The 12741-nt window shown below is 40.4% G+C and overlaps 1 protein-coding gene across 1 annotated transcript in view; it reads right to left on the bottom strand.

Moving 5' to 3' along the window:
• Positions 1 to 596: 596 nt before the first annotated feature.
• The window catches only part of LOC134751446 (NACHT and WD repeat domain-containing protein 2), a 70040-nt gene continuing 57895 nt past the window's right edge, over positions 597 to 12741 (bottom strand). The window contains exons 18-34 of the mRNA XM_063686855.1: positions 12293 to 12456; positions 11279 to 11448; positions 10761 to 10980; positions 9966 to 10178; positions 9593 to 9653; positions 9154 to 9306; positions 8608 to 8795; positions 7786 to 7915; positions 7262 to 7383; positions 6833 to 6987; positions 6320 to 6538; positions 5426 to 5630; positions 4901 to 5045; positions 4461 to 4623; positions 3421 to 3552; positions 2529 to 2753; positions 597 to 2273 (exon numbers count right to left, since the gene is read on the bottom strand). Of these exons, the coding sequence (XP_063542925.1) occupies positions 2129 to 2273; positions 2529 to 2753; positions 3421 to 3552; positions 4461 to 4623; positions 4901 to 5045; positions 5426 to 5630; positions 6320 to 6538; positions 6833 to 6987; positions 7262 to 7383; positions 7786 to 7915; positions 8608 to 8795; positions 9154 to 9306; positions 9593 to 9653; positions 9966 to 10178; positions 10761 to 10980; positions 11279 to 11448; positions 12293 to 12456 (2810 nt within the window). The 3' untranslated portion in view covers positions 597 to 2128. The remainder of the gene's footprint in view (positions 2274 to 2528; positions 2754 to 3420; positions 3553 to 4460; positions 4624 to 4900; positions 5046 to 5425; positions 5631 to 6319; positions 6539 to 6832; positions 6988 to 7261; positions 7384 to 7785; positions 7916 to 8607; positions 8796 to 9153; positions 9307 to 9592; positions 9654 to 9965; positions 10179 to 10760; positions 10981 to 11278; positions 11449 to 12292; positions 12457 to 12741) is intronic.

The following is a 12741-nucleotide window of genomic DNA, read 5'->3' as shown; positions in this document are numbered from 1 at the left end:
TATTAAAAAAACTTGTACAAGGTTTCTAAACGGTCTTCATAGATTTATAATGCTGGCACCACACTTCGCCTTATTTGGCAAATATTCGTGTTGCATATCTTTCCTTTGACATACAAAATAAAAGGGATGCAACACGAATATTTGCCAAATACAGCGAAGTGTGGTGCTGGCATAAGACGTTATGGCGTCAATATAAATTCAAAGTGGCGGCCATTTTTTACAATCTTTGACTACGAATTCATAAAGCTTTTGAACGCCAAGAATACCTAGTGTCCGTTACTAGTCGTGCCCACAGCGCCAAGGACAACTATAGGTGTTATGGCGGACGCTGTCAAAGTAACCTTCACACTTTCGAAAGTTTATATTCGCTCGCTTGCGCCCGTTACCTTGGCGTGACAGATTTTTAGTTATACCGCTAACGGTCCCTGCCTATAAGCGTAAATAAAATATGTTTTTGACGATTTATTTCTTTATTAGTACAATTTAATGAAATGACTTTTAGATATTACATTGATATATGGGTCATACCACATAAATTAGGTTGACGTCTCTTTTGTGAAGATACCTTAGGTCTGGAATGTGTACACGAACATTTGAATCATGGAGACTATTTGAATGATGTCAAGTGTCACAGTATTGAATTCAAAATAAGTTTTGGTACATTCAAGCGGCCGTTAGGGGCCACTAAGAAGCTAAAAGATACGTTTTGTCATTTGTACTCCTTGCTTATCCTTCTTGAACCCTTATCCTTATGAAGGGGGAATCCTTCTATTATTTACTAATCTGTCATTATCATTTTCTAGATTATCCAGTAATTCTTCTACATACAATTATTATAATATTTCTACATTTAACACTCTACTAACTCCTAAGTAAGTAAACAATTAAATATGATTTAATCCACACAATTCCCTTATCACAGTCATTTTCTCAATAATAAAATAACATTCCCGACATATCTACTCAGGGAAAAGGGTTTATTCACCTAGTTACCTATACCTATACTATAACTAAATGGATCCATTTGTAAACTAAAATTAACATGTGAAAATCGAAGTCAGATTTTCTTGCCTATAAACTGAAATAGATAACTTACACTAAAGAAAAATTAATCAAGTCCACCGGTGAACGAGGCGGGAATCGAACCCGTGTCTTCAGCTTACGCGGCTAACGTCCTGACCACTAGACCACCCGGCCACGGCGGTACCCGTCCTAAATTCTCTGGTGTATGCTATCTTTGAAAGGCTAAGCGCCTTTGTCCAACTCTAAGGGCGAGCAGTACGTGCTTAAAAAACAATACAAAATATTTCATAGAATAATTTGATTTGTTCCCTAATTGGATCCATTTAGTTATACCTACTGCTCATTATAACTAAATATTTTAATTTTTTTTGACTATTTTGTTTTATCGTTTATAAATTTTATAATAGCATAACTAGGTGGATAAACCCAGGGAAAATACTACACGGATTCTTATTATTATTACATTAAGGCCAGGGATGCATTAAGCGATAAATGTCCCGCGACCGCGAGTTAACACGGTGGCTGCCATCAACGATCACGTAAACTTCTCTGTGTGCCCATGAGCATCACCGGTGGGATCACGTAAACTTCTCTGTGGGGTCACGTAAACTTCTCTGTGTGGCCATGAGCATCACCGGTGGGATCATGTAAACTTCTCTATGTGGCCATGAGCATCACCGGTGGGATTACGTAAACTTCTCTGTGTGGCCATGAGCATCACCGGTGGGATCACGTAAACTTCTCTATGTGGCCATGAGCATCACCGGTGGGATCACGTAAATTTCTCTGTGTGGGCATGAGCATCACCGGTGGGATCACGTAACCTCTGTGTGGCCATTAGCATCACCGGTGGGATCAAAAGCTCATTTAAATTACTATTGGGCGTGGGAGCAATACTGTTGTCAGATATTACGGTCGAGTGTTCGGCAAGTTCGGCAGCGTCGCGTGTCGCGGTACCTAACGTTTTGTGCATAAGGATATTCGATGTTATGTATGGTAAGGCATCCATTTTGAGAAGCTATGGCAACGGCTTTGCCTCCATGGACCCTAGCCTCGGCCGTCACTTCGACTGGGGCCCGTATTTACCGCTTTGTATATGGATGATCTATGCATGAGGGTCCTCGATGTTAAGTATGGTTAGGCAGCCATCTTGAGAAGCTATGGTGACAGCTTTACCCCCATGGGCGCTGGCTACCCCCGTAACTTCGGCTGGGGCTCTGTATTCGGCCACTGCTTTTCCGTCTATTGTTCTGAAATATAATGAACAAAGAAATAAACGGTAAGTTAAATACGATTACCGAATAATATATACAGTCTGGCAAAAAAGAGTAGAAATTAAAAAGTGGCAACACTGTAGTGTCGTCCTGTTTTTCTTAGATTGATTTGAAAGGGACGACACTACAGTGCTGCCACTTAATTTCAATTTTTTTTGCCAGACTGTAACCTATTTGAAAGCAGTAGCCTGTGTCACTCGGAAAACAAAAACGAGGCGAGAACAGTCTTACCTGAACACCCTAAGCGTCTTCCTCCCGCTGTGGTAGTAAAACACGTACTGGTCGTCGGAGCTGAACATGGTGATGATGGAGAACACCCCCTCAGCGGCCCTGGAGATCAGCTGCTGCACGGAGTTGCCTCTCTTCAGTTCGATGAGGTCGAGGCCGCCGCGGGAGGGCGCGCAGAGGCCGAACTTGCCGTCGCGGGTGCAGGCCCCGTTCCAGCGAGGGACAAATCTGCATTTAAAAATACACGCTTAGCTGTTAACTTTTTGGTAAGCACTTGACGAAGCCTGCTAATTACGAACTATGAAATTGTATGAATGGACTTTCCCGTTGTCTTGTATGCTTATTACCATCATTACACTTTTAACCACACTGTAGAAATGATAACTGATCCGGTGGGCCAGAAATTATCCTTGAGTGGCAATCGCTTTCCTCGATTTCATGAGAAAACCTTAAATGACATAAATTTTCAAAACGATCGGACCCGGGAAAAAAATCAAAAAGGAGTGTGGGTTTTAAACACGAATTCTTTAGTATTTGTTGTTGTAGCGGCAACAGAAATACATCATCTGTGAAAATTTCAACTGTCTAGCTATCACGGTTCATGAGATACAGCCTGGTGACAGACAGACAGACAGATGGGCAGACGGACAGCGGAGCCTTAGTAATCGGGTCCCGTTTTTACCCGTTGGGTACAGAACCCTAAAAATGAAAAAACAAAAAAAAAAAAACAACTGCAACCGGATTTAAGAATCAATGGAATGTTTAGATATACATTTTAAACACAAACGGACCTAAAGTAACGGAAATCAACATGGCGACCCTTTGTTCCGGTTCTAATCGGAAACAATTATATTATATTATTAATGATTTGAAATAAATAATTGAATTGAATTACCTGACAAGTCTCTTGGTCTTTATATCGAGTATGGCGGCTTTGTCGTTGCCGACGACGGCTACCCAGTTTGGCTTGTGTGGAAGTGCCACTATCGACTGCATGTCCTTTATGCCGCTGTTCTTTATCGGGATTCTGAAAGACAAAGGTAAAATTCTTAGATTGGAAAGATGACTTTGGACAGACAGCAGCAGAAGTGAAGCCCTGAGTGAAGTGGTGAAATAGGTACACACGCTTTTACTTCCTTAGGAAAAAAGATGTTGTCAGGTAATTTTAAACATTTAGGACCTTTAGCTACTTCTGCTACTGACTCAACTCAAGGAATTTCATATATATACATGTTAAGATTGTTAACTATGTCGCTCACTGCTAAAGTCAATGTTAAGAGGTCAGAGGTGTAGGGGTTCGAGTCGGCGTAGCTTTATCGCGTATATCTTTACTTGAAAATAGTTGTATTTTGCATGTACAATTAACCAGCCTTAAAGTTTATAGTTTATTATGGTTCATTATTTTTGTATGTGGGTATTTTTGCACATTGTAGCTTTTCCTCAGTCACTCGTTGACGACGAACGCTGTAAAGGGTTCGAAACGTCGGTATGTATTATAAATTCAAGATACGCGATATAATCAATTTTTATAGTCAATTTCGTCAATGTTAAGACTACAATTTTTTTGTCAATAATTTACTTTCTGGCACGGGATGTGTATTATAAAAATAGATTGTTATCTGTACCTCTAGCCTCGTCCTGTTCAATGTGATTTTTAAAGGACATATTCCATTTTTATTTTTAGCAAGTTATGAAAAGAAATCCTGGATAGGTTGTTACATTGAATTCTTTTTTATTTTATTTAAAACGTGAATCTAAGGATAATCAACTTTATTTTCCAAATAATTTGGTTTAAATTTCAATGGCTTAAACTGAGTTTGGTGGACAGGACGAGCTATCGCAGGAAAGTTTTGTTTTGAAAGTCCGTCAGAAGAAGCTGCCTTAGCAGCAGACTAAGAGGAAACAATTAGCTGAAAAGGAAACAGTCAAAGTCACCTGTGCAATCTAGCACCAGTCCTTGAATGCAGCACGTGAAGACAGTCTCTTGACGACTTGTCAACGCCGGGAGCAACGATGTGGTGCTCGTCGGCGGATACCACTGCTGAACGGTACCCTATGCCTCGCACTTCGTAGTCTACTGCGTAGATTTTCTCTCCATCTGGCAAAAAGAAGTACTATTTAATGATAAGCGTTGTTAAACTTCTAAAATCCAAACGAAGGAGGTTCCAAAATTTATCTTATCTTAATGATGGGTAAGGTGACTGATAGGAGATCGTGGCGGTGTAACATTTGACAATGGATTTAAAAGTGTAACTCTTTTATCTAGTCCAAGACAAACAGAAATATGCAGAGCTGACTGCCAACCTTCAGAAATTGAAAAGGAATCTAAAGAAGAACAAGAAATGCAAGTTTAGCATGTGTTTTTGTTGTATTACCAGGTATTGTCCTTGTTATAATGTTGGCAACGGCAACATTGTCTATATTGTCGGTGGCCAGTTCAACGGAGATTGTAACAAACTTAGCACCATCCTCTAGGAACAATACTTGCTTCACTCCTTTCTGCTCCTCTTTGAAGACCACCTGAAAACGCAAAGAAATAGAAAATAAACATCTTACCGCAACAGGACTGCTGCCCAAGGAATGGGCTTCAGGAAATATAAGCTTGAATGTCTTTATGCTGGGAATTTGACATTACTTGTGAACAAGGAATCCAGTTGGACACATAAACGCAGATGAGTAGTTGGACACATACTTAAACTCAGATGACTCAGCTGCTTGGTGATTTTCTAGTAAGTAGAAGGTAGCTGAGTTTTGAGACTAAGTTGTTAATGTAGTTCATCTTTATACTAACTTAATTTAATAAAAATCTGTTTCATGCAGCCAAGATACTTTGGACCAAAATATCTTTTAACAAAACACCTCAGTAAAATAGTGAATCTATAAAAGTAAGTCTACAATACCTGTTTTTCTTGCGTATCCCAGATAATAACATTGCCGGACTCTGCAGTGATGACGTTCTCTCCGCTCGGCGTTATCACCGCGTGGGTGACGATGGCACCTAGAGGAGCATCAGCTAGCTGTGCCAGAAGATGGCCTGTGCTGGTGTCCCAGAGACCCCAGCAGCTGCGGGTCACTGTAGCTGCTAGACGCTGGTCTCGGGCCAAACTGTAGAAAATTATAGTTTCTATTAATTATCACTAGCAGTCTTTAGGAATATATAACCATATCTTACAGCAAGGATCTTCCAAATTGGACTATCAATATAGGTCTAGAGGCCATTCCGTTAGGCGCGGAATATGACCTTGAGTAATATCTCCTTGGAATTACATCTCTTTTTGTAAGATGATTCTCTTCAATATCATTGGGAGCCATTATTGAGAGTGCTGATATGATGCCATCAGGGACTTTACAAACTGTACGTTCCCTGCAGGCTATTCCAGCCGTGAAATTGACATGAGATGGCGTTAAGGATTGCCATCTCTTTAGCATCTCCATCTCCACGTCATTCTCTTTAGCAATTTTTAAAAGAATCATCTCATGGGAAGAGAATAAAAAATGAGTGTGACGTCATTCAAGGTCGTATTTCGCAGCGGATATTATGAGGGAATGGAAAACCGAATTAAAATAAAAGATTCTTGCTGCCTCAAGCATGAGGCGAGTCATAAGCTCATAGCAACGAATCTACGAAGGCGACAAGCAGTTAGACAAGACAAGACAAGGAGAAATATAATGACATTCACTTGCTCAACAAAACCAGTCTGTTGGATCACAGGTCCCTTTGTGAGAAAAGGTAAAAAGCTGGGACAGTTTCCGTAGTTTGTGGACACCTGCAACTCTTGCCTGATGAGTCTGACCTTTGTGCATCAATGGGTAACTCCTGGCGATCGATCTTGTGGACCTGTTCGAAGATGTTGTCAATGTTCCAGATCTTGACAGTCCTGTCGATGGAGGAGGTGATGACGTTGTTCCAGCTGCCGACAGCCAGGGGCTCCAACTGGACAATTCGGCCGAAGTGCGCGTCCAGGACTTTGATTAGTTGCGTGGTTTCTAAGCTCCAGACGTAGAGGCTTTTTCTGTGAATGTGAATTCGAGATTAGTAAAACCCGCTTAAGAAGATTCTGAAGAGATCATAAACGAATCTCAAGTGGGAAACCGTGGAAAGTGGCAGGAATTAGTGTAAAATTACGTTAAGCGAGAAAACAGTGATCAAGTTCTTTTAGTATATTTGTTCTGTAAGTAGACTTAAAGTTTAATTAGTATCTGACATGAAAAATGGAATGGAAGGAAAGAAAGGAAGAGAAAGGGCCACAATGAATCCATCTAGCACACTAAGATGAGACAGAGAGTTTTTTTTTACTTCAAGTTACCTGACGCCAGCGACGGCATAAGTGTTGTTATTGCTGATCATAAAGGAGTTGGAGAGCGTCATTTTGGTCGAAATATTACGGATGGTGCGAGGAAGTTTGAGCACGATGCCTTCCAGAGACATATCCTTTTCCGGTTTATCATCTATTTTCTCTTCCTGTTGGTAAAATATGAAATTAATTGAATTAATCTTAACCAAAAAAGAACCGGCTGCTCAAAATAAGTTTTTCACTAATATTTTATAGTCTTTATCAGCAGGTCCACTTTAACCAATCTCAATTTACAATGGAAGATACACGTGTTATTTCAAAAATACCTATCAATTAATATTTGGAGAGTTTTCGTAATTCTTCTTTCGTCAGATCCAGATAGACATGATTACAAATAACGAATTTCAACGAATCAAAACAATTATTAAAAAACTCATTTACTTCTTCTTCTTCTTCTTTCTTGTCGTCATCATCTTTCTTCTTTTTTTTGCTTTCGTCGACGTGTTTGGATCTATCGATCCTGCTATCGAAATCCCACACCACGAAGCTGTATGTGGTTGTAGCTGAAAGGCATGATAAAATTAATATCTCCTTAGATTTCACGGGCCTATAAATCCCGGTCTTTTGATAGGCTTGCGTGCGGATATAGATCCAACACGTAGAGGCCCCTTCGAGAGCTTTAATGTCATGTAGAACGCCTGCTGGAACCTTCACAGGCGCAACAATAGACACCCATGAACCGGTCGCAGCAGGCATTGGGATTATTGTAGAAAAAGTGAACAGTATAGTGTCTAAGGATTGATGTTTGGGTGGAGAATGAGACTGGGCTATTGTAAAGAAGTCCGGACAGAAATTAATAAAATAAAATATCGTCATTTATTTAACCTTATTGAGCTTACTGTGGAACTACGTTGATTCCCAAAAGAAGTTTGTATATGTATCGTCTAATAAATCCAACAGCTCACCTAGAAGCATCCTGTCCTTCTTCCCTCGTTTCAGCTGAAGCATCGCTTCAGCAGTATCAGTCTCTTTATGATACAGCTCTTGGATCTTCTCCCAGCAAAGCTGTTCTTCATTTAGCTCAAAGATAGAAATCTGTCAATAAATTGCTAAATATTAATTAACAAAAATATAATACTAAACAGTATTTAAAATGATTTTGATATGATGTATTGAGAGCATACTTGGGACAACCAAATGGGAGACGCCCGATTGGACAGGTACCGCTAGAACGACGTAGTTACTCAAGACCTGTCCGCGCAGCATGGTTTCCCCTATCACTAAGTCCGTCACTTTCGCACTCACATACTTGTTAGAACGTGACAGGCATAGTGATAAGCGTACCGTGCTACGACTCCTGCTCAACCTCAGCCATGGCGACTGGCGAGAGCTATCACAAGACACATGAGAGGCATGGCGTGATCTGGTGTCGGAGGCCAGGACTCACTTTGTCTCGTTGCCTCACCGTACTAATAAGTACGAGTAAGTGTATTAAGTTAATAATAACTGTCTACATCCCTACAAACGTTTTACTACTCGGAATCGGTAAGCACAAACACAAAATAGAAAACATAAAAAGGAGAAAGTGCCACGAAATGTTCCCGTTGTGTTCCTGCCGGTGAGTAAGGTTGCCAGACCTCAACGAGGGTGCTGGGTGTTAGGGTCGTCAACGTGCATGTAACACCTCTGGAGTTGCAGTCGTCCATAGGCTACGGATATTGCTTACCACCAGGCGGACCGTATGCTTGCTTGCCACCGACGTAGAATTAAAAAAAGCTAGACCATACCTGATACCCCCTCTTTGGATCACTAGTATAAATTCTATTCCATCCCTTGTTAAAGGCAAGAGCACCCCTACACCTTAGGGGCGTCACCCACTCTCCCCCTTTTTTGTAGTGCACCAGCAGTCGATCCTCGTCCAGGTCTCCGCTCCACATGATCAGCTGGAAGTTTTCCAGGTCACGGAACTCCATGGCTTTGGACAATGAAATAAAACAAGTTTAAAGAAATTTTTATGTTTAAAAGAGGCATACACGAGCTTCAGTAGGTACAAGGTACAAAGATTGTTTTCATTTCTCATGCTCTGAAAGTGGGTCATTTTTGTTCTATGAAGTGTGTAGAAAGTGATACGTTTCTGCTCTAGAGCATTTTACTTTCCAAGTACGTTTTTGTAACTTTTATTACGATAAACAATTAAAACTTGTTTTAACCTCTAACAAAACAAAATAAATGCAACTGTTCCATTTAATAATGATTCTCATTGGAGGTCATTTGCACTAGTATTAGGATTTTGAGCTCCGGAAGGATATGGTTTACAAATGGTAGGTACTTACAAAGTATCTCCCAGGTGACTTCATCATACGGTGCCGGATCCGGTGCCGGTACGGTTTCCTGGTGCTCGCCTCTCATCGAAAACCGAACCCAGGAGTTTGGCCCGTAGATAAACATGTGATGGTTCAGTACTGATACACCGCGGACTGTCTCTCCTACACAGAAGAATTAAAATAGTCGCAGATGACGAGGTAAAATAAAACAGTATACGTCTAAGCTAACACTGCAAAGTTGCAAACTTCCACAATCTTGGCTTAGTTTGGTTCCATTCTAGATCTTTTTTCTACACAGGACAACACACACACCACAGGAGGAACAGGAAACGTTCAATGACATGGTTTTATCTCAGCATCATGCTCGAGTTAGCCTGAGCTGATTTCCCAGTGAGCCCATCAGGTGGTGGAAAAATGGAATGTTTTTCGGATATATTTGAATTTTTACCTTCGTCTAGTGGATTTTCGATCGTCACGTATTCACTGGTCAGCATATTCAGCAGCATAGACTAAAATAAATATATTACATTTTATTAATCCCAATTACAATATTGGTACCTATATCATTCGTGCAGATTTAGACAAAATACTAGTTGTCAGTTGTAAAATAATGACAATAAAATTTCATCTGTTTGAGATTTACTTATAATTGTAGAAGAAAAATTACGGCCTTTTAAGTTACAAAAAAAATGTAAGCTAAGATGGATCGTAATTTCCCAGTCAAACAGATTTTGACTACAGTGGTATGTACAGTGGTGTCCTAGCTGTACTTTTCTTGTTCGATCTTAAAGAACCGTCCATACAAATAAAATTACATATACCACAGAGTTATTAGTAGATGCCGCAGCCCACTTATTATCCGGCGACAGCTCCAAGTTCTGCATGATGCCCTCCAGCTGCGGGCACAGGTCCCTGGCCAGGTCCGAGGTCGACAGGTCCCAGGAGATCACTCGGCTGGAGATGGAGACGACGTAGCGCTTGTCCGAGGAGAGGCGGAACGCGAAGACGGCGAACTGGTGGCCTTCTAAGGAATACTGGGAAGCAGACAGTGATATGGGTGATCATCGTAACATAAAGAATACTTAAGGACACTCTATGGTTCCCAAAATAGAGGGCCTAGTTTGGGGAGCACTGTAAATTTTTTAGATGTAATGTGTTTTTTTTTTGCCGAAATAAACCTTCATTTTCATTTCATGTATTGACCTAGTATCGTTCCGGCTCTTCCCCAGTCTGGGCCTCATCAATCCCAGGATTTGTCACAGGTACGAAAATGACTGCTTAGAGGGAAAACTAGTCAGGTTTCCTCAAGATGTGATGTGAGGAAGTGAAATGAGAAATCATATTTTTAGCTTATAACAACCTGTTCGGATATAGGTAGGTGACCAAGGCCAATATCATAGACAGCTGAATACCGCAATAAATAAAGACATTGGTAACTGAGACAATGTCATCAGCTGCAATGTTAGCAGCAGTAAGGAACCGAGGAAGTTAGAATTAATTATTATTCTTTTTTTTAGGTTAAATCAAATTAATACAGAATTTGCAGAAGATAGTTAATACTTCTCAGTACTTGTACAGTCTGGTGCCACATAGAGTTCTGGAATGAAAATCCTCACCTTCAAAGGCCCCCCAGGAGTGTGCAGACAATGATGCGAAGGCAGCAACGCGCAGTGGTTCTTTCCTTTATCATGGCACTGTTTCAACAGTGATGCGACGGCCGGGTTGTGGGGGGCTTCGGGGAGGAGTCTGCCGACTAGTTGGGGGGCTAACATGTCGGGGTAGGTGCCCAGGATGGCCCCGCCGAGGCGGAGGGCGTCGGCTACTAGCATCAGTTCTCTGGAAGATAAGATAAGTGTGCAGATGATAACGGTAACCATCCAAGTGCCCATCATATTGTTGAGCATTCAACATCCGTATCTTCGAAGCTCTATTATTAACTAAAAAAACCTTTTTTAATAACTACTGCTGCAGCTTTGAAAATACCTATAACCAACCGTTCGAATAAGTAAGATACAATTTAGATGTCCACGTCAAAAGGCATATCTAAAGATATATCTTTCGACGTTGATGGAATGTAACTTGTAGCTTTATACATTCGGCTCAGAACTTTCTGAGTAACCCAAGATCTGCTAACCTGACAGCATCTTTGTTTACATGCAGCTTGGCGTCTTCGAAATCAGCTAAAACAGCTTGCAGCGGGCAGCAGTTGAGCTTCGCGTGGAGCCACTCGTAATTGAAAAGTACTTCGGCGTAGAGGTCAGTGAAGCGTTTGGAGCGGACCAGGTGGAAGGGCAGCTCGCCAAACTGCGGACAGTTGAAAAATAAGAAGTTAATACCAAATATCAAGATATGTACCACCGATGTGACATCGAGTCAGCAAAGAGAATCAAAATCCAATTCCAAGACAAAAAAACCCTGTACGTAAAACTTCCACCGATACAACTTTTTTTTTTTTTTTTTTTATTGAAAATTTAACAAAAATTATAACATTATAAGTACCTTAATCTAATGTTCGCCAAACTGTGAAACAGTTTGTTGGCGGTGCGCTCTAAAATAATCTTAAACTAAATAGGTACACTAAAATTAAGTAAGCAGTTAAGTAGTTAGGTATAGCATTAGGAACATACTTATACGTAGGTATCTTAAATCTATCATGCGAGACGGTATCAACTGTCCATGCGTAGATCCTATCTCGTTGAGATAAGGTCCACGTTTAGTAACTATTATATAAAACTTTATTTACTTATTTAGCAACCGAAAATAGGCAAGAAAGTAAGTAACTAGGTTATGTTTTCATATTTGTGTAGTAAAATCTGTTTAAATTTTGATTTCAAACTACCTATGTTTAATGTAGGTGTTTCGAGTAGGAGAGGGTAATCATTATATATTTTAGGGATCAAGTATTCTTTTGTTCTTCGTCCATAATAGTTTTTTGCTGACTACCTACACAATTTCAGTAGTGAGGTACTGACTTGATTAGATAATCTAAAGCCAATGGGTTTAAAATCTAATTCTTTGTGTTCTTAGTGCCAACCGAAATAAGCAATGTCCGTCCGTCTAAACTAAATTATGATTTATTCTGCTCGAGATTCGCAAGGTACAAGTAGTATGTAATCGGGCTCTTTATTAGATCTTTAGCAGATAGTACCTTTCTCAGATTGTATCTCTTGGTAGACCCATCAACTGAAGTGAAGACCAGAGGCTGTAGAGGCACCTTCCTGTCAGCTACGCCCTCGCGGTCAGCTAGGTTGAAACGGTGACGTTGGATCTCCGTGTATTTAAAAGGTTTGGGGTTGCCTCCGCCCCATATACCTGAGAAAGGAAAATCGATTATGGATATTCCTATCGAAAGAACAGCCTAAGGAATTAGTTCTTAGTAATTGTGTCATATTGCCAAGTCAGGAAATCCTTTCTGATTTGGTCTTATCAGCTATACTCGTGGTGCTTTTTTAAGTACCTATGGGCGATGGCGTCTTTTGAATCATAAGGATTATACTAAGGTTACTAAGGTAGGTGAAGTTGGTGAGGTGGAAATGTATTTTAATCCATACTAATATTATAAATGCGAAAGTGTGTCTGTCTGTCTGTCTGTTACCT

This window comes from Cydia strobilella, chromosome 22 (assembly GCF_947568885.1).
Source record: "Cydia strobilella chromosome 22, ilCydStro3.1, whole genome shotgun sequence".
Classification (NCBI taxonomy): domain Eukaryota; kingdom Metazoa; phylum Arthropoda; class Insecta; order Lepidoptera; family Tortricidae; genus Cydia; species Cydia strobilella.
Note: the sequence above shows the minus strand (reverse complement) of the source record. Positions and strands in the feature narration are given on the sequence as shown.